The 21566-nt window shown below is 53.9% G+C and overlaps 1 protein-coding gene across 4 annotated transcripts in view; it reads right to left on the bottom strand.

The window, feature by feature from the left end:
* The window catches only part of RNF144A (ring finger protein 144A), a 115582-nt gene that overhangs the window by 15829 nt on the left and 78187 nt on the right, over positions 1-21566 (bottom strand). For 3 of the 4 annotated variants that reach the window (XM_077844229.1, XM_077844231.1, XM_077844230.1), the window contains 4 exons: positions 16079-16183; positions 15863-15923; positions 9862-10069; positions 5418-5565 (listed from right to left, as the gene is read on the bottom strand). In XM_077844229.1, coding sequence (XP_077700355.1) covers positions 5418-5565; positions 9862-10069; positions 15863-15923; positions 16079-16183 — 522 coding nt within the window. Of the gene's footprint in view, positions 1-5417; positions 5566-9861; positions 10070-15862; positions 15924-16078; positions 16184-16619; positions 16887-21566 lie in introns of those variants that run through there. The other variant, XM_077844232.1, reaches the window with a different exon arrangement.

Raw genomic sequence — 21566 nt, forward strand, 5'->3', positions numbered from 1 at the left:
CTCCCTGCAGGACCCCCAGGGGCCGCGGCCGGGGGCGCCCTGATCCAGATTCCAGGGTCCCGCCCTTGCAGGAAGAGCCTCTGTGATGCAGGGCTCGTGAACAGGTGGGTCGGGGGCTCCTGGTCCCCCACAAGCCGCTCCCGGCTCTGGCTGTGTTGAGGCCATGGGTGCGCTTCTGTCTTCATATCCTCTCCTTGCCCGCCCGGCCGGCAGGCTCACCCCCGCACCCGGTGATCCCTTCATCTCTGGTTCATCCTCCTCCACTGGTGCCAGGCTTCTCACCTGGGACGTGCTTCTTCCTCTCAGCTCCGGCCTCTAAAGCGGCCTCATTACTCAGCGACCACGGGCCACCTACAGCTCCTCCGGCCGAGCGGACCGCCCGAAGCGAGCTGGGCCTCCCGGACGCGGCCTGTTCCTGCCCGAGCCTCGCCCCCAGCCCTCTCGGCTCCCGTGCCGGCCCCCAGGCCGTCCCTCCGTTCCTGGCGCTGGACCCTCAGCCAAGGACAGTCGCTAACTACGTCCTGGCTCAGCACGTGACCCCCACACCCAAACCCCTCACTGCCCCCACCGACCCTGTGGAACAAAGAAACAGCTCGAGACCCAGTACAAAGGAGGGGCCAGTGGCTGTTTACTCATTTAACTGATGGCCTAAACCGCCTCCTCCTGAGAAAGGAATAAATAAATAAGCAGAGGCCCCAATGTCCCGAGAGGACGGGAAGTCACTGTTCCCGGAGGCCTGGAAGGCCGCACATACAGCCTGGCGTCCGGCCCTTCCAATCAGCTCTGCTGGACCAGCCTGGGGGGTCACGGTCAGCGAGGCCTGCTCTCCGAGACCGGAGCCCGCCTGGAGTCTGCTGGTCCCACGGGCCTTCCCGCCGGGGCCAGGGCGCACAGTGCACGTCCTGACACCCCGGCTTCTCCGTGGCAGCGGCAAGAAGGAAGCCTTTGTGGAGGCTTGGAAGTCCCAGCCTGCCACGGCCTGCCTCACCCCTGTGCCCGGGCCCTCGACTGCGGAAGGAAGCCCAGGTGCAAACGAACAGAAAGCCTCCTCTAGCCGGAGCCGCGTCTCCTACGAAGTGATTTCTGACGTCTGTCCACTGTGAGCCCCTGCTTCCTTCAACTTTTTTTTTAAGGTTTTATTTATTTAGAAAGAAAATGAGAGAGAGAGAGAGAGCAAGCAAGAGCAGGGAAGGGGCAGAGGGAGAGGGAGAGGGAATCTCCAGCAGACGCCCACATGGGGCTCATTCCCACAACCTGGAGATCATGACCTGAGCTGAAATGCAGAGTCAGTCGTTTAATCGACTGAGCCCCCCAGTCACCACCCCCCCCCTTGAACTCTTAGTTGCACTTTCCTTTACGCTGACATTTACCCAGACATGGAGATATTAGCTAATTCCTGGCTACGTCTGGTCTTCCCCGACTGCCTGTCACAAAGCCTTGCAACGTAGGCTGCTGCTGAAGAGCTTGTTTTCTGAAACACAAACCGAAGAAACGGGCAGGGCAATCCCCAGCATCCCTGCCAGGGCTCCGCCACCCCAGGGAGTCCAGGGGCGCCAAGACGCTCAGGGTGTGCCTCCTGAACAGAACGGGAGCTCGTTCAAATAGTGCCTTCCTCTTACCCGACCAAAGCCCTCTGCGACGCTTTTACAAAATACAGATGATTTCACTGTGAGGTTTAGTGGTCGGAGGCTTTGGGTAGAACGACCCCCAGGACCTGCCAGGAATCTAGGTGTACCTCTGTGACCTGGAACACTTGCCTAACAATGTGCAGGGAAGTCTCGTTAAGCCCCGGGCTGGACACAGAAACTATGGAGCGATCCAAATCTATTGTCTTTTTAGAGACTGAAAGATCAAAGAGTGGACGCTGGTTCGTTCCTCCTGCAGTGCTTTTGGGAAAAGCTGTTAAATCTTCCTGGACTCCCCTTGAAAAAGGAAATCGTTCTGACTCGCACAGGAAGAATGCACGCATTAAATAAAGCGGGTGTGTATGACCAGTTGCACAGTGTGGGCACTGAACAGATGAACTTAATAGATATGAACTACTATCTACTGCCCCAGAAAAATAAAAGGAAGAAAGCGCAAGTGTCCCTATCGACCGTGTGGCAGCGGCCAGGAGGCATTGGAGTGGGAAAGCCGGGGAGTGCGACGGGCACCCCAAGTGAGGGTCCGGGCCAGGTGCAGACAGGGGGAGAGGGCGTCTAGTGGAAGGAAGCCGCCTCGCAGGATCTGTAACTCCCTGACTGTAAGTGTGCGAGGGAGGCAAGTGCAGCGCTCTCCTCTCCTGTCTTAGAAGCACTGCTGGCTTCCAGCCACGCAACCGCGCACTTGTCTCACGGTGTCTCACGGTGATTGTCCTCGAGAAGTTACCCGCGAGCAGACTCCCTTTCCTTGAGAATCTGCTTTCTCGGGCCACAGGGTCATTTCTCAGCAGCTCTTCCTTTACAAAGACAAACAAGAAATGCTTGGCCAGAGGGGGTGAGAGCTTTCAGGAAAAGAGCAGGGTGGCGCCACGCGTCCTTAGTTTGGGCAGAGCCAGGGTGGCCCGGGCCTCAGACCTCAGGCACGTGGGGCGTTCCTCTGGGGACCAAGGCAGAGTCGACGACCGCACCCTTTCCTGTAGCTTCATCAGAGCAGCGTGGGGGGGGGGGTCACCCCAGAAACTACACCTCTGTCAGCCGGCTGCCAATACCTCTCCCCAAAACTCTTCAAGAAGATTGGCTAACAGGGAGTGAAACTCTCATCTCCCTTCCTTCCCTTCAGGAAAAGTTTTAAGGACTGGCAAACTGCAGGCCAACACTAAATACATCCTAATTGATGTTTTGTTTTGTTTTTTTAAGATTTTATTTATTTGTTCATGAGAGACACACACAGAGAGGCAGAGACACAGGCACAGGGAGAAGCAGGCTCCATGCAGGGAGCCCGATGCAGGACTCGATCCCAGGACCCCGGGGTCACGCCCTGAGCCAAAGGCAGATGCTCAACCACTGAGCCACCAAGGTGTCCCTGGGTACATCCTAATTTAAAAATCAGTTTCCTCCCCACAACGGGAATATGTTAAAATACAAAATTACACACATAAGAAAGAAAAACTTGGGATCCCTGGGTGGCTCAGTGGTTTGGGGCCTGCCTTTGGCCCAGAGCACGATCCTGGAGTCCCAGGATCGAGTCCCGCATTGTGCTCCCGGCATGGAGCCTGCTTCTCCCTCTTCCTGTGTCTCTGCGTCTCTCTCTATCATAAAATAAATAAATAAATAGTAAAAAAAAAAAAACTTTATATATAAAATTTATACATATACTGTACACCCAGGTAGTATATGTATGTGAAAACTTCCAGGCCCTAAGGACGTCGTAGTGCCTCAGAAGTCCTCTAAACATCTCTTCTCAACACACAAGATCACAGAACATAGTTGTCTGGATCTAAGCTAAAGATTAATCTTGCCAAACTGACTTATTAAGCTTGCCTTGGGTAAGCAAATGAAGCCTCCAGGACACCAAAAGGGTAATATCTTCCCAAGACTCATGCAGCTACACGCATTCTACTGCACATCCAGTCCTTTAAGTTAATAAAAGAACAATAAACATCTCAGAAAAACAAGCCAAAAGAAGCAATCTAATTTTTTTAAAGGCAGCCTTTAACTTACAGACTCTTTACAGACTCTTTAAGATTCCACCTCAAACAGGCATTTACTTTCTCGACAATCTGCAGACTTGTCCTGAGGACGACAGGCTGACTTCCAAAGTTACTCCACTCAGCCCACTGTCAGGGACCCTTTATCTCCTTCACCTTGGCAGCCCTGAGAAGCTGGCCTTTCTGGGCCCTCGGGAGCTGAGCTGACTGCTCTGATGTGGCCCCAGGGAGGGACACTTACCCAGACTAGGGCTCTGAGGTCACAGAGTCAGGGAAGCAGGGGTGGGCTGTGGACCAGTGAGCTCCTCACAAGGTAAAGCAGGAAACTGTGGCAACCCTCCCTCCATTTAGTTAGATCTTAATGGCTTAATACTATTTACTGAAGGAGCCAGACACAGTCAACCTTGCTCCACAAGACAGACAAATATAAATACATAGGACACATGGCTCGATTTGCTATGATAGTCACTAACCACAAAGATTTTAACAGATGATTATTTCTGCTACTTAGTTTTAAAAACCTATGCACAGGGGCGCCTGAATGGCTCAGTCAGCTAAGCGTCCAACTCTTGGTTTTGGCTCAGGTCATGATCTCGGGGTCATGAGACGGAGCCCAGCATTGGGCTCTGTGCTGGGTGTGAAGCCGGCTTGCGATTCTCTCCCTCCCTCTGCCCATCCCCATTGCACGTGTTCTCTCTTTCAAATAAATAATAATAAAAAAAACCCTATGTACGAATAAACTCTTCTAAAACTAAAGTCAGAATGTGTCATTTTGGCAAGATGCCCATTCTCTTAATACGGGTGAGGAAGGAGAATATGGAACTGAAAAGAAATATCCTTTACATCTGACCCGGAAGTTCCAGAAAAACAAAAACAAAAACAAAAAAAAAAAACAACAACAACAAAAAACAGGTGCTTCAGGAGGGGAGGGCCAGGTGCTCCCAGTGGGAATGCAGCATGTGTAGAAACACTGGCATATAGACTGTTTGGGAAACACTCGGCACAGCGGACACTTGGGAGAAAGTGGCCATACGAGGCTGGGAACTTCCATTCTGCGAGATGGCACAGAGTGTGTTTTTCTGCCCTGAAGGTAACAACGGGTCAGGGAAGTAACCGTGTGGCCGCCACCATATTTCCCAGTCCCTTACCTCTATTTATCCTTCTTATTCCACTAACAGTCCCTGCTGTGCACTACATGGTAGTGTCCCCCCAAATTCATATGTTGAAGCCTGAATCCCCCATGGGACCCAAAGGCAGGGTCTTTGGGAGGTGATGAGGTTCAGATGAGGTCATGAGATGGGTGCAAGCTCTTATACAACGAAGAAACACTAGTTTCTCTCTCTCTGCCTCATGAGGATATAGCGAGAAAGCAGCCATGTGTAAGCCAAAAAGGGTTCTCTTGCCTCTCTTGGCATTGGGGCCAAGGGCCAAGAACTGAATCTGCTGGCACCTAATCTTGGGCAATAAGGCTCCAGAACTGGGAGGAATAAATGCCCATTGTCTCTGGTGTTCTGTTACAGCTATCGAGCTAAGATCATCCCCATGGACAAAATCTAAGATCCTAAGACCATGTCCACCTGGGCTGAATCCCAAGCCTGAGCTGACCATTTGCTCCCCAGAACTTCTGATACCACTGCACTCGATGAATTAGTATTTTCATAAACACAGAAAAACAGCTGATAATGTTATTTCTGTTTCCTAGGCACGTTCTCTAAGCTCTTTAGGAAATGGCTGGTGTGTTTCCCACTCCAAGTCTGAACCTCCAAGCCAAGTTCAAGGCTGTACTCACGTCCAGAGACTCGAGGCAGTACCAGCAGAAGGCGTGTTTGCAGTTCTTACACATCATCTGGGCACAGCCTTCGTCCCGTTCGATATAGACCTTGCACTTGGGGCAGCGCTTGATGGGTGCGTCGTCCTCCTCCAGTTTGAAAGCAGAGCTGCGGGAGAGATTCCATCAGCGCTAGGCTCAGCGTGGCCCAGGGGAGAGCTGTCGGCACCAGCTAGGCTGCAGGCGTCGGCGCAACTAGAGGGGCCGAGGCCGCTTGTTATTAAATGTCATAAACTGAAACCAATGAAACAGACTCCAAAAAACAATCACCAATAAAACCAAAAAAACCCACAATAAACAGAAAACAAAAACCTGTGGGTCAGCCAGCTGGATTTAAGGGAAAAGAAGCAATTATCAGTATATATTAAAGTTTAGGCATATGTAGACAAAAGACATTACTTACATACAGCAAAGGTTTATAATGAAGGTGTCTGCATAATGGGATTATATTCATATTTTATGTCCGTCTTCAGATGAAGGACATATACTTTCCAAAGGATCAATGATAACTTTTAAGCACTTCACTATTTTCAGAAAAAAAAAAATGTTACAAATACGTGCTCATTGATTAGTTAGATCTACTGGGCTTGTCCTTACAGATTCGCTTTCCTGAGAAGTCTGGTTAGGCTCGCGGTGGTTAGTGTGATAGGGTGTAAGCCCGGGGTCCCGAGCCGGCCCTATGCAGACGGCTGTGCAGCAGCCACGCTGGGCCTCAGCCCTCCCGGTATGAGCATGCTTGAAGACGAGGCGTGACGAGAGTACAGTGCAGCCTCGGGCATGGGGGAAGCTGGCCGATAAATGACAGCAATAATTTCATGCTGCTAATGAAGAGATGACATAGACATTTTGGTGGGATTCCGGAAGAATGTTCATCCCACGCTGTTAAATATCAAAAGAAAGCTCAAAAAATACATGCCTGGGATCATTGGGAGGAATAAATGGTAAACTGCTATAAGAAGTTCTCACTGGCTATGGGAACGCTTTTGCTGTATTACCTGAACTCATTACATCAGTCCAACGTCTCCAGGAGAAGAGTGATCTCCCGCTGGAGTGAGCAGCCCCTCCAGAACCTAAAGCACGGATGGGCACACGTCCACGGCAAGTGAGCAACTTCCAGCATTTGGAGTGCATTTTGGCGGAAGGATCTTCCACATGCATCATATATCATGATTAAATATAATAATTAAAAAGTGTTTTGAGGGACGCCTGGGTGACTCAGCAGTTGAGCATCTGCCTTCGGCCCAGAGCATGATCCCGGAGTTCCGGGATCGAGTCCCACATTGGGCTCCCTGCGTGAAGCCTGCTTCTCTCTCTGCCTGTGTCTCTGCCTCTCTCTCTCTCTCTCTGTGTCTCTCATGAATAAATAAATAAAATCTTAAAAATAAATAAATAAATAAATAAATAAATAAATAAATAAATAAATAAAAAATGTTTTGACTCTCGTATGAGCCAACTGATAACCAGGAGAGGCTCCTCCTCGGTGAGGCACGAGCTCCAGCAGAATGTGGTTCTGTTCTGTTCAGGAGGTGACCGGTGAGGACATGCTAGAAGGAGGTGGGATGTCCTTGCAGGGAGGAGCACGGGGTCTAGAGACAAGTCCCAGCCATGCCACTCGGGCATCAGCAGAGTTGGGGTCTCGACCCACTGCTAGAAGTGAGGCTGGCAGCATCCAACTCAGGGTGTGGTGAGGCCTGCAAGGGTTTCCCTGCACGCAGAACACACACCTACAGACCCTGGCCGTAAGGGGCACGTGTGGATATACTCTCTCTGAAAAGGGAACACTGTCTCTAGCTCCAATTCTCCTCTAAAGTGGAGGCAAACCACACGGCAAGCTGGCTGCACAGAATGTGAGTCCGGATGAGCCAGGGCGGTCACAAGCAAGTGCCTCCAGGGGGCCCAGGGAAACAGCTCAGCTCTGCGCAATCTCGAGCTGGGCCCTCCAGATGATTTCTGCCAAGAGCCAAAAAGTCACAAGGCACCAAATCCAGTAACTGACGTTGGCTATCGGGTTAGATAACATCATTTTGGTTTGAAAGCTAGTTGTGACCTTCGAGTAATGAGACTAATTTTCCCATGTGACTCATAAGCTCATTTTGAAGGAAATGCCATGAACGGGGCCAGCATATCAGCAGAGAGCCAAGACCATCTCTCAGAGAGACTTTGTAAAGTGGGAAAGAGTTAAACTACGTAAGTTCTGGTGCGTTGTGGCATGCACAGGAATTTACATCGTACGGACAGTGGTTTCCAAACATTTCCTGGCATCTGAATTACATGTACGATTACTATTAATGACAAGTCTCACTAGGAACTCAAATTTATGAAGGTAGATAGGAGTCTCCGAGAGCTTCCTCACGATCTGCGTGAGGCAGACATGCGTCATTGTGATTGGAGCTGGTCAGGCGGTGGATGGGAACATGGCTTCAGGGAAGATGGAGCCGAAGGACCAGCGGAGCGCAGCCTGGGTTCCCAACGCCACCTGCCTCCAGCCTCAGGACCAGTATGCAAGAGGACTACAGTACACTAAAAATAAGCACCAACCCCCTTCCCAAGAGCTGGCTGCTTCTCTGCTCCAGCGACCATCAGCAGGTGGGAATAGAGGCTGGCTCAGTGCAGCTGGAGAAGCCAGAGATTTCTATAGGAGATCTTTGGATTTTTAGGTTTCCCCAAAATGAGACTGGTGAATTTCGATTTAATTTTCCCTGTGTTGCTTTTTTAATTTTTTTTAGTTTGCACAATGTGATGTTTTTCATTTTTGTGTGTTTCTGCTCTTTGCAGGGCATACAATGAGATGATTTAACAGACACGTAGACTGTGCAATGCTTGCCGCCCTCTGCAATGACCTAAATGAGACCAGAACATCTCAGGAGGAGAAATACTAAGTCATCAGGCTCCCAACGCTCACCAGCCTCCGCTTTAGGCTTAAGAGGTATCATGGCTGGAGCCTGCCTCCACCCCACCCAGGATGGGACCCTGGCTCTCTCTCACTGCTCATCGTCTTCCGTAACAGAGCATAGGAACCCACTCACTCACTCACTCCCAGGGAGCTTCTCTTTCAAACAGGTAACTCGGATGTGTCGTGAGGAGAGAACCCCTACCTGCTTCCTCTGTACCTGGCCCCCACCCTGGACACTCAGCTCTTCAGTAATGTGGACACTGACCGTACAGGAGTGTGTTTCTTCTTGCAAAGTCATGAAGCATTAAGAACCTAAATATGAGGGAGGTGATCCATTCTAGCATTCGAGTGCCTGCCGGATGCCAAGATCTGGGGTGACAACGTTCGGACAAGCGTGGGCCGTGATAGGGGAGCTCAGACTAGTGGAGGAATCGGCCACATACACAGACGAGCAAAAGCACCATATGGCTGGTGCTGTGACCCACGCAGAGGATCTGCAGTGGGACGGCACAGAGGGTGGGGTCATTAGCCCTGTCCTGGGAACGGGGCAGCTGGATAACGGGGGGATGTGAGCCATGTCTTCAAGGGGGGCAAGAAGCCTCCAGGGAAAGAGGGTGGCGAAGGGGCACGTGGGCACAGGAATGGATGTGCAGATGGGAGGAAGGGCCCGAGGCATGCCAAGAGGATATGTGCAGGTGGAGCTGTGGGGAGTGGGAGCAGGGGTGTGGGATGGGGAGAGGGGAATGGGGAGCAGCTGGTAGCTAGTGGGGACTAATGGGGAGCAGCTGGAGGCCGCACTTTTGGGTGGCCAGTGGGAGTTCCTCTACCAGGAGCGTGGCCTCAACGGGTGCAAGGCTGACACCATCTCGGGGAACTATCTGTGCTACAGACCTTAGGGGACAAAAGTGGCTGAATATTGCCAGTTCCTTAGGATTCATGCTACTCCACTTCAAGGCACCTACAGCGATGGTGTCCGCCCGGGCAGCGGCCTGGGGGTCTGACCAGGGCACAGGAGGGCAGACACGCAGTCGTGCTTGCCCACAGCTTCCTGCGCGCCCGCTCTTCTAGGGAGATGCCGCCCCTTGCTCTCGGGCACCTGGAAACCTCCTCCCCTGGTATTGGTAACCACCGTGCGCCTCCTCTTGCTCCTGTTCCCGTCCCCCTGGTCTCACCCTCCACACAATGGAGTCTGGGAAATCTTTAGGTACCACAGGACTTAGAAGCCGTGACAGTAATAAGCCGTCCACACGTCCGTCTTTCTGGATGGGCGGAGAGCGGTCCGTTTCCTGTGCGTCATTACAGCGCCACTGCTCTGCACAGTACCTGACGCATAATCAGCTCTCAAAAATAATCAACCCACCCACCCACCCGGGTTTAAATGAGGCTCAAGAGGAAGAGACTGATCCAGATGCCGTCACGTCTTGCGGAGACGCGTCTAAGGAGGAGCGCCCCCCGTCTTCCTCGGCCCCAGCCCTTGGCCCGTGCCTCCCGCGGTGGCTGCGCGGCGGGTACCTGGTCTCTCCGGGAAGGAAGGTGATGGGCATGGTCTCCGGGCAGCCCTGGCCAGGGTGCCAGCTGGCTTTGCAGGCGGAGCAGAATTCCATGGCACAGGCCTTGCACTGCACCAGCTGAGGGGTCTGCAGCCCCATCTCCTGGAGCTGGCACACGGCCTGGCAGGTGGAGGCCGGGCACCACGTCCGACAGGGGTCCAGGAGCACCTCTAACACAGGGAGACAAAACGGGAGGTCAACGTCTACACACGAAGGGTCTCGAGAGGTGCTCGGGCTGAGGGGTCACAGGAGTGTGGGGCTTCCAGAGGGAATGTCACGGGTCTCTATGACGCCCTTCAGGGCCTGCTGCTTGCCTGGCTCCTTCTACCCCCCTCCCACCACCACCACACTCCGCACTCCTGACCCCACCCCAGACACCCAGCATCCTTTAGAGACGCTGCTGCCCGCACCCAGAATGCCGGTGGCCACGGGGAGGCACCCGCCTGCCACCACATCCTGGCCTCCCACCCCCAGCCCCCCGAGGGGCCCCGGGCCAGGGTCCAGCACCCCTTCTGCTCCGTCTGCCTCCTCAGGACGCAGCTTCCTGAAGTCAGGCGTCTGTGTGCCTCCCGACCCAGCCCAGGGCAGGGCAGGAGGACCCAGAGACAGGAGGGAGGAACGTGGCCAAACTCTTCTCATCGAGAGGCTCCTTCACCTACGGCTCCCTCCCAAAGTTGAATGTAAGCCACGGACCCACTCACGCCCCCGTGGAATGGCCAGGCCGCCCCTCCCAGCGGAGGCCAAGCGGCTAAGAAGCCCCACGGAAGGGAGTTCAGTGGCAGCGTTTATTTTGAAAAGCAGGCTACCCTCCCGTTTCCACTCCCTCATGGCCTGGTGCAAAACCTGCATTTCTTTGAATGATGGGTCCCGAGCTGCCCTTCCTTGTGAGCCGGGCTGGTCGCTGCACTGGCGGCCCGTCCGGGTGACACCGAACCCTAGGCGAGAGCCCAGCAGGAAACCACAGAGAGGCTGAGGCTCTGCCAAAACCTATCACAGGCCAGAGGCCTGGGGCTATTTTCAAAGGCCCTGAAGTAGGCCACGGGTTTCTCAGCGGTGGCCCTGGGGACGTAACCCGAGCCCGCCGGCCTCTGCCAGGGAATCCTGGAAGGCAATGAAAGGGCCCCCGCGAGCTGCGTGGCCGGGGACAGCCCGCCAGCGGGGTGGGCCGAGGTCACCTGCATCAAGGGCAGGGTTTGCACGCACCGGGATCTACCGCAGCCCGGAGGCTGCACGGGGGCTGGACGTGCGCCTGGACCTCACCCATGGGCTGCCACGGGGCACGCGGAGGGGAGCCACGGCCCCCGCTCACACGGGAGGCCAGATCCAGCCCTCTAGGAATAAGCTGCGTCAGGTACAACCCTGAAAACCGTCTTCTAGCCCAGGAGCGAGCCAACGTTTTCTGCAAAGTTACAGTGTATTTTAGTCTTGCAGAGTCGTGCGGCGTCGAGCTGATGTCTAAATGTGTGTTCCGATGAAGCTTTACCTACGATGCCAGACCAAGGGCCACTGGCCGGGGCTGGCCCCCCTCCTGCTCTCATCTAACGCCTTCCCCCGACCTGTTTTTGTTTTTTGTTTGTTTGTTTGTTTTCCGGAAGGGAGAATTCATCAGCGGCAGGAAACTACCAAGCTGGCAGGTCTAGGGAAGATTTAGGAGAACCTATTAACATAAAGGAACTCGGGCATCCAGGAAAATGTGCTACTTCTTAACTGGTCTTCGTTAGGGTCATGCAAAGTCTCCGCGATGTTCCCGATCCTGAGTGAAGGGGTAAAATTAGCTCTTGGCATGAGGTGAGAGCTTCAGGGTTTGCTTTTCTAGGAATGTCTGTGGCCATCAGATCCGGGGAGGTGGCTCCATGGGGCACGTGTGCGGGGAGCTCACCTGAGTTGAGGTGACGGGAGGCGAGAGGGAATGGAAGCGGGGAAGGTGACCCAAGCCCTCCACTCCCTGGTCTGATTCACCCCCTCATGCCCTCTGCGCAGCTCCTTGTCTTCAGCGGGGCTAGTGAGTGCTTTGGGGGAGCCCAGCTCCGCCCTGGCTAGATTTCGGGGTCCCCTCTGGGCACGGGGGCAAAGCAGAGGGTGGGCCCTCAGGACACGTGGAGGCAAATCCTCAGGCTGCTCTGTGCTCTTCCCTCTCCACATGGTGGTTGGAGCTGGTCTGTCAGGGCGCGTCAGTGAGCCCGCCGCCCTCTCCCAGCCCTGCCCTACTCTGAGGAGCCTGTGGCGTGGGTCCGGGAGGGCTGCGCTCCCTCATGCCCCTCTGGCTCTGCCCCATGTCCCGTTCATTCTCCTCGCACAGCGAATGCAGCCACTGGGCTGCCTCATCGCCAAAGGCCCAATTATCTCATGGAGTGCAGGGCGAGGAGACCTAGTTAAGGTTTCCATGGTAATGACTTAAATTTTGTGACTTCTGCTCCTCGTGGAAGCTGTGACAGCAACTGCCTGTCCCCAGGGGGCAGATTCCCTTTCAGAGAGGGCAAATAACCTGTCCCAACCTGCCGCATGTGCACACCCTTCCCGAGCGGCCAGGGCACCTCAAAGCCTGTGAATCCGGCCCCAGGCCTCCTCTCTAGGCCTTCTATGGACAGTCCATCATCACCCCCACTGCTGAATTCCACCAGCTGGCGGACAGGACAGGAATTGACCCCTAAGCAAAGCCACACCGGGAAACTCCCGAGGGCTCTATCAATCACGTACATGCCTAACAGCACACGTTAGACACGTTCCATCCTATATATATGACATCTAATTTTCACGCAGACCTATCTGTGTATATCCTAGATTTCCAAACAAGGCCAGCAGCGTATTTTCTGGCACACCAGACGAAATTAATCTCAGCTCCCGTCTCCCAAAGACACAGTAACAAAAGATTAATGATTAACGAAGCAAGTCCCTGATAGCTCTGCTTCTGTAAAAAAGCCCAAGATCAAAAAAGAAAGAAGGAAGGAAGGAAGGAAGGAAGGAAGGAAGGAAGGAAGGAAGGAAGAAAGAAAGAAAGAAAGAAAGAAAGAAAGAAAGAAAGAAAGAGAAAGAAAGAAAAGAAAGAAAGAAAGAAAGAAAAAGAAAGAAAGAAAGAAAGAAAGAAAGAAAGAAAGAAAGAAAGAAAGAAAGAAAGAAAGAAAGAGAAAGAAAGAAAGAAAGAAAGATGCTTCTCTTTTTAAACAGGGTTTTCTTGGAGAAGCGTGCTGGGAGACGCGGCGTGCTCAGGGTGCCGTCCCTCCCTGGTACCGGCTCTCACTCCGCCGCTGGCCAGGCTGGCACGCTGGCTGCATCTCGTCCCGTCCTGCGGGGAGACCCCGGCTCTGGTCAGGCCTGATGACGCATGGATCAGCCTGGCGAGTGAGTTCATCCCTCTGGGCGTTGCTCTCATTGAAAGCACCAAGGCCATGCAGGACAAGACCAGATCTCTGCATTCATCTGACCTGCACGTGGCTGTCGCAAGGATAAAGCAGCCAGGGAAGCTGCAGGGCCTGCCTCTGGAGCCAGGGACACGCAAAGAAGCACCTGCAGCCTGGCACGGTCGGGGCTCAACCGGGAGCACGGGCGCAGTGCAGCGGGGGCACGCGAGCGAGCGAGCCCCCCTGCAAAGCCTGCCGCCGTCAGCCTCCGGAGTCTCCCACGAGGGCAGCTGGGCGCTCAGAAAGAAAAACAAGCCCACGGCCTCCTTGCCAAAGAGTCCGACTGGAGGAGTGGGGGAGACTGGCTGAAAATCAAGGTGGTTGTACCTGAAACTAATACGACATTGTGGCCAACCGTACTTCCAACTGGAAACAAAAAAGAGACGGTGGCTGTTTTATCAGAGGAGACATTCTAAGACCCATGGAGACAACAGCTGCCACTTTTGCAACGTAAACCGACCGCAGGACCCACGGGACTTTTTAGAACTAAATGTGGTCAGAGGGCCTGAGAGCTGGGTTTTCTTTCTTCCGTGGTGTCCTCCCCGACTGCATTTCACAAGGACAGGTTGAAACTCGCCTTCTGATCGTATCTCAAAACGTGGTCAACGTACTAGCTGGAGCAATCACTGTACCTCCACCGTTTTAATGTTTCACTGAGACGGGTCTTCAGTCATAAGCCTGAGTATATTTCGTGTTTCTGTGGCTTTTCGCACAACACTAGCAAAACGCTCTCAGATAATTGTTGAGAGATTTTGTTAAACGAGGTCAAGATGGCTTTGTCTTTAGGCAAAGTTTAAAAAAAAAAAAAAAAAAAAAAAAACTTTTACTAAGCCAAAGCATTTGAAATTACAAAGTTTCACAGAGTCGAAACTATTAGGTAGGAAAATTTATCCAGCTGCATTTTTAAACGACTTCAAGGTCAGAGAAAGTTAATTTTCTTAGAACCCAAATAACTGCCAGCTTCTGTCAAGATTCTCTCTGGAAAATATTTTCAGAAGAGCCCAAAAGTCTCAGAAATCCAAATTAATCAATTTTATAGCTCCACATGCTGACTTTCCTATCACGTGGCATTACATCTGAACTCTAAACCACCTCAAACTGAATGATATATGCCATTTAAATAAACAAGCTCTTGAAAACAATTTCAATGCCGTCAAAATCCTGTTTGATATATTTTTTTAATTTTTTTAAGTTGGCCACACACTGCCTTTTCTTCTTTTTTTTGAGAAGTAAGCCTCAAGAGGAAACGCAACTATCTTTAGCATTTCTTAAAAAAGGAAGAAAGAAAGAAGAAAGAGAGAAAGAGAAAGAGAGAAAGAAGAAAGAAAGAAAGAAAGAAAGAAAGAAAGAAAGAAAGAAAGAAAGAAAGAAAGAAAGAAAGACCTTCCCATATTCACTTAAGCTAGGAATCTCTCCATACTTTCCCCTATTCTATTCTGCATCCCATTCCCATCTTGAGAGTGTTTTCCTGTATACACGCCCCCCAGGGTTGCATCTCCGTAACGAGCGTCTGATGCCCACGAGGTTTTTTATCAGACCAGGAAGAGGGGAGGAGCACCCTTGAACGATTACAGTCTGAGCTGAAAAGGTCAGAGTTTGGATGTGGTGTCTTAACACCAAAATTCTGCATAAGGAGCTAAACATGTCTGTTACTCGGCTCCTTTTCAGGTGAGCTCAAGGTCCAGGCATAAAACAAAGCCCAGTGGAACGACTGCACAGAACCTTTACAACAGCATTTTGTGACCCTGGCACACCTCTGGGAGCCACACCAAAGAGCGGTCCTGGGCATCCAACATGTTCCCATGCTTAGCAATGACCCCTTGAAGATGAGGTCAACTCTGCACGTGCCGCACTGTGCTCCTGGGGAACCCTAAGGTCTGCAGCGGGCCCGGCTCCCACCCACGGGGCACTCAGGAGGTGGAGGCGGTTCTGGTATACACTGTGCCCTGCCACCCACTAGCACTGGAAAGCTGGATAAATGAGTCAGCCTCTGTGGATCCCACGTTAACAGAAGATGACAACCTTCCAGGGCTGTCGGGCACAGGGAGGGACTCAGGGCTCAGCGCCTACGAGTCCAGACCTGCAGCAGGTGCGTAGTGAGTGCAAAGGGACAGGCTACACTTTCCTGGCAGGATGTCTGTTGTCCTATTTTCACCTACGCTTGGCCTCTGAATTTCCTTCTACGTCTTTGGATCCTTTAAATTCTGCATTCTCTAAGAATTTAGTCCCCAAACCGTTTGCCCTGGCCTGCCTGAGAAATAATCATGCCCCATGAGGGTCAAATCTCTTTAAAACAACCCCCTGAGCCCCAAATCCCTATAAACAAGCTGCGTTTCGTGATTCCTGCTTGTTACCAGTGGAAGCCCAACAAAGGCCTTCCAGCTAGGAGCTCTGCAGAGAATTCAAAATGACAATTACATTTCAGAAATCTAATTTACATCGACTCTTTCACTTCCACTGTAGCCAAACAATGTACAACTGTATCCACTAAAAGCATTCCCCACCCCGAGGTATCTGGACTCCACCACAGGAATCCGTTAACGGGTAACACGCTGGGGTACCTACCTCTTTCAAATTGTAGCTTTTTGTATCTTTGCATAATTTCTGCTGCAACCATGCACTCAATCTAAGAAGAAAAAAATACAAATAAGAAGTATAACAAGCTGAGGGGGGGCTAGAAACACAGCACAGGTCGGCCCAACGAGAACCCACGACACACGGCGAAGCCAAGCAGGGCACACGTGCACACGTTAAAAACCGGGTTTGTTCGGGTGCTCGTGCCTCGTCCTCCTGCAGGTGGCCCTGTTTAGGGCAGGCAGCATCAGGACAGCTGATTGCAGTTTCTAATCCTTCTTTGATCAAGAGCTCGACATACTGTTTCAGGCACTGGAAAAAAAAAAAAAAAAAAAAAAAGCAAAGAGAGGTATCGGTCAACATCTTTACTTCCTTAAGGGTGAAGACGCAGCAACACGTAAGAAGTGACGCACCGAGCACCCTGTCCCGACACAGCTTCGTATTTTCACTGTGTAGCCCACAGCGACCACCAAATTAGAGGTTCTGGCCACTTGACGAGTATTTGTGGGGTGTCCCCTGTTCCAGGCTTGTCACAGACCTAAGGCTGTGGGTGTGACCCCTGCACGCAGCCTGGGCAAACGCCAAGCCAGTGAGTCTAACCGGAGGAGGAAAGGCAGAGAGAAAGGTCGGGAAGCAGTGATTCTCAAATGTCAATGTATCAGACGTCGGGCACTGCAAGCGTCTTTTATATTCCATTGTTTCGTGTGCCCCTTAGATCATTCTTATGGGAGAGGCGGGAAGGTTTCACCTTTCAGGTGTGAACATGGAGTCACCAAAGAAGGGGCTTGCCGGGGGCACCTGGGTGGCTCCGTGGTTGAGCATCTCCCTGGGATCCAGTCCTGCATCCAGCCTGCTTCTCCCTCTGCCTGTGTCTCTGCTTCTCTCTCTGTGTCTCTCATGGATAAATAAATAAAATCGAAAAAGAAGAAGAAGGAGGAGGAAGAGGAGGAGGAGGAGGAGGGGCTCGGCAGTGTACCAGGACAGCAAGGGCAGAGCCTGGCTCGACTCGGAAATGCCCCTGCGCCCCCCGCGAGCCTGTGCACAGAGGCCCGTCCTCGGTCCCCACCGCCCACTCGCCCAGCAGCTACCTACCTACTACCACCCCACCTACGTAAGGACTCCTGAAAGTCTGTCAGTCCCACAGAAAAAGTGGGAGGCGCAGTGGAGTTCTCCCGAGGAGGATGAGGCCGTACACAGCACCGATTTACTCCCGCCTCGGTCTACCATCCTGGGAAGCCCAGGCTCCCCTGAAGAGCACGTTATTAAAGCGCTATCAGAAGAGATACGGCCTCCCCGGCAGGCTCCCTACCAAAAGTAAGGAGACAGACTTGGAAGAGCTCACGGGAGAACCAGAAGAGCACAGGAGCTGGGACCATCCTGTGGAGATAAACCAGCGGAAAACATCTCAACGGCGTCCCGGGATCACCTTGCAATCACAACCCCACTCCAATATTTGGGGTTAGTGATGTCAGCACCACTGTTAAAAGAACACTACGAAGGGACACCCTGGTTCAGTGGTTGAGTGTCTGCCTTTGGCTCAGGACGTGACCCCGGGGTCCTGGGATCGAGTCCCGCGTCGGGCTCCCTGCGTGGAGCCTGCTTCTGCCTCTGCCTGTGTCTCTGCCTCTCTCTGTGTCTCTCATGAATAAATAAATAAAACCTCTTTTAAAAAAGCAAAATAAATTAGAAAATAAAAATACCCATCGAGGTTATCTTCAGAAAGAGCCATTTCCCACGGCGGTTCTCAAGAGCGCTGAACAGGACGCATGACGTCTGTGGACTGTCCCGTGGGCGCCCGGAGCCCAGGTCCGGACTGCCCCATCCTGCCCGGGAGTGAGAGCAGAGGCCGGGGCAATGGTTAGGGAGAGGGTTCCGGACAACAGGGGATGGACGAGCCCCAGGGGGGAGCCCTGGCTGAGGCCTCCGAGGTGCGCTGCTCAGGACGGGCACCAGAAGGAAGCGGGGGAGCAGACAGGAGGTGGAAGCCGCACACGGGCCCCCCAGCAGGCCTGCACCCGGCTCTGGGGCGCCACCGCAGCCGTCTGGGGGACACAGCAACGCAGTGGCCTTGGTGGCACGCGGCCCTTGCAACGGTGGTCTGTTCATAGTCGGGAGGAACCTGGAATGCCCTGTTTATGGCCGGGGGACACGTGAGGAGGGAGAAAGACCGCAGCCCCCGGAGCTAGACAAGTTCAGGGACCCGTTGCGGGCAGAGGCCGCGGATGGGCTCCTGGACGAGCTCAGGCCACAGGTCCCCCGACCGGGGAGCAGGGGGGACGCCCATCTTGCTGGGCTTCTGTGACCCTGTGAAAGAGTGCAAAAGCACCTCACACAATTCCCGGTGCGCAGCACCAGCTACGCAAACAGGTGGCTGTCGTTCCCTCTGCTTTGCTATCTGTGCGATATGCTTCTTAGAGTCACTGGCATAGAAATGCAACAAAACCTTGGCCGCGAGATGATCATTTTACTTTTTATAATCGGTCTGTCTATACGGGCTCTCCGGGGAACACTGGGATGCCGTAAACGACACAACACTGAACCTCCCACGGCACGATGCAGGGCAGCGCACCACGAGGCTCTGCGCGCCCCAAGGGGCAAACCACCACGTGGAGCCCGTGTGAAACCAACACCAGGGGCATCTGCGACTCTAAACATCACCGTCCAAGAACCGGCGTGACCGGCATACGGCAGAATGACTCGCGTGTCGTGTCCGGCGGGGTGTCCTTCAGCTGCCTCTGCACAATCTGCCAAATGACTATGCTCTGGGAGTATCGATTTGTTTCCTATACAAAAAGAGGTGAGGATCCAAGCGTCTGGCCAACCGTCCATGGAAAACAAGCCCAGGCTTCTTCCAGATACGAAGTGAGTCATCCCTCACAAGCCATGCGTTGCAATCTAACAGCAAAAAGAGGACTTCAAATGAGCACAGAAGAAATGCGCAGAGAAACTCCTGTAAAAACAAACACACCGTACAAAAGCAGGCATGGGGCAGCCTGGGGGGCTCAGCGGTTTAGCGCCGCCTTCAGCCCAGGGCGTGACCCTGGAGACCCGGGATCGAGTCCCACGTCGGACTCCCTGTATGGAGCCTGCTTCTCCCTCTGCCTGTGTCTCTGCCTCTCTCTCTCTCTCTCTCTCTCTCTCTGTCTCTGTGAATAAATTAAAAAAAAAATCCAAAAGCAGGCGTGGACAGGTTTCCTGCTATCATCCCGACTGTAGCGCTCCGCGACCAAACGCCCTCACCAGAGCTGTCTTAGCCCACGACCGCAGGAATCACACGAGGTGTCACAGCGCCCAGTTAACAGATGGGAAAACAAAGTCCAGGGAAAATTAAGAACAGGCCCAAAGACACACCCTGCACGTCGAGGAGCTAGGGCTCACGTGTGTCTGACTCCAAAGAGGAGGGGGTTTTCGTTTTCGTTTCTAATTTCTGGCTTCTTCCTCAATCAAGAACTCTACTCTTCCACAGGTAATCATTTACTTCATATTTTTAGCTACTTCCTACATTTTTGTATTAGAACACAGCCTTGTATGTACTTTTTTTTTTTTTTTTTTTTTAAAGTAGGCTCTACATCCAGCACGGGGCGCAGTGCAGGGCTTGACCTCACGACCTTGAGACCATGACCTGAGCTGAAATCAAGTCAGACGGAGCTTAACCGACGGAGCCACTCAGTGCCCCTGCTGTATGTACTTTAAACTGGCAAAGTCTGAGTCGGCCCGGAATGCATCTGTGCGCGCCCATGCTGCTCCGAAGCCACCACGGCCCCCGACACCAAGCCCCCCACGGCCGCTGTAGGAAGAGATGCACCTGCAGGCCGTGCGGTCCCTGCGCCTGACGTTGCCTTGGGAAGCAGCCCCCCACTAGGTGGGGTCAGGGACACCTGGGCCAGAGGGACGAGACACCCCACACCCCAGGCGAGGGGGCAACCGCTGCAGAAAGGGCAGGAGGAGGGAGGGGATGTGTCAAGAGCCACAGAATGTTCCAGGCATTTCATTTTCCATTTTGTCTTCCAACTGTTTGAAACCCAGCTCCAAAGAGGAGACGGCACTGCAGCTTTGCTGCGAAACCTCTGCTGGCGTTTCCTGCCAAGGAGAAGTGGGCCACAGGGACGCAGCGGCCTTGCCTGAGCCTCAGCAAGCCCGGATGTTGTCTGTTTTCTCACTGGAAGGTCTGCTGGCTGCTGAAGATCCCTGAGCTGAGGAGCCGGAGGGGCTGACGCTTCTCAGGGACCCTCGGCTCATGATCGCAGCGGGACCCCAGTCTGAAGGGTCTTCTGTCTGAAGAGCTAGGGCCCTGGAGTCAGACCGGGGTTTGAATCCCTGTTTACCACCAACCGGCTGAGAGCAAGGAGCTCCCTGCCCCCACCCCCTGGCCAGAGCCTCCCTGCCCATGGTGTGGGGTGAGAGAAGCCCGTCACCACCAAACCCCAGCCAGACACCAGGCCACTTGGAGGTGGCCAAGATCACCGCTTGGGCAGGTGCCACGTGCTTTCCGTGGGCCTCGGCACGCCTGCCCCTGCGGCCATCCCACTCGGGGTGTTAGTGCCGAGCTGGCCCCGCACTCAGGCAGGGACCCAGGGCCCGTGCACCCCTCTCTGCGGCCTTGTGGTTACAAACGCCCCGTAAGGACGTGGAACCACAGATCCAGCGTTGGACACCCTCTAGCACCAAGTCGGGAGCCCTCAGGTGTGAGTCTGGCACTTGTTTCTAGGGGTTTCTAGGTCAATTCCACTTCCTGCTGGGGCCAGGAAGGCTTGGGGGGGGACCCGCCTTCCCCACAATCAAACCAAAGAGGGACGCAGCGTTCCATACAGTCAGGCAGAGAAGTGCGAGCCCATTCCTGTGACACCAGGGGAAGGGCTGGACCACCAGGCGCCTCAAAAACACGCAGCTGGTGTCGGGGGCTCGTGGGCTGCAGAGGCCGGAGGGGACCCATTCAGAGGGGGCAGCGGGGCTTCGTGTCCGGAGGCAGCAGAGACTCATTCACACCAAGGGACTGTCGCCAGCAGAGGCCGCGTTACAGGCAGTCCGCGTCAGTGGGGTGAGGGTCCAGCGAGCGGGCCAGGGACCAGGCAGGTGGCCAGGCCAGCAGTCCCCCCAGGGCAGGGCGTGGCCCCGACTTCAGGAAGCCTCCGTGAGGATGTGCGCATCCTGCAGCCTGGCCTGGAACCCGCAGGACGTGAAACGTCGAACTGCCAAACGTGGGCTCCCTGGGGAGTCGCGCACGAGGGGTCACCGGCCCTGCTGCGACTGCGGAACGGCTGTGCTGAGAACCGGGTGCCCAGTGGCCAGCGACCGCAGGCCTGATGTGGTGGGAGCCAGCATGGGGCCCAGGGTGAGGCTGAGGGTGACTGGAGGTGACAGGACCGTCGGAAGAGGGACAGTCCCCTCTGACGACCTGGGGCCTTTCTGGGGACTCAGGGGCCTTTGCACCACTGCTCTCCACAGAATGAAGGACCCGGAGTGGAAGCTGTGCTTTCTGCTCTTGCTCGGGGACCAGGGACCCAAGGACCTTCTCCTGGTGCAGAGGTGGCGCTGGCAGTGGGGAGGGGGCTTCGGAGAGAGCGCCACTCCTTCCCTGCAGGGGCACACACTTCTCCCTGGGGGCCCCCACCCTCCTCTGCAGGGGACACACACTTCTCCCTGGGGGCCCCCACCCTCCTCTTCAGGGGACACACACTTCTCCCTGGGGGCCCCC

The sequence above is a fragment of the Canis aureus genome, chromosome 12 (assembly GCF_053574225.1).
Source record: "Canis aureus isolate CA01 chromosome 12, VMU_Caureus_v.1.0, whole genome shotgun sequence".
NCBI classification, from domain to species: Eukaryota; Metazoa; Chordata; class Mammalia; order Carnivora; family Canidae; genus Canis; species Canis aureus.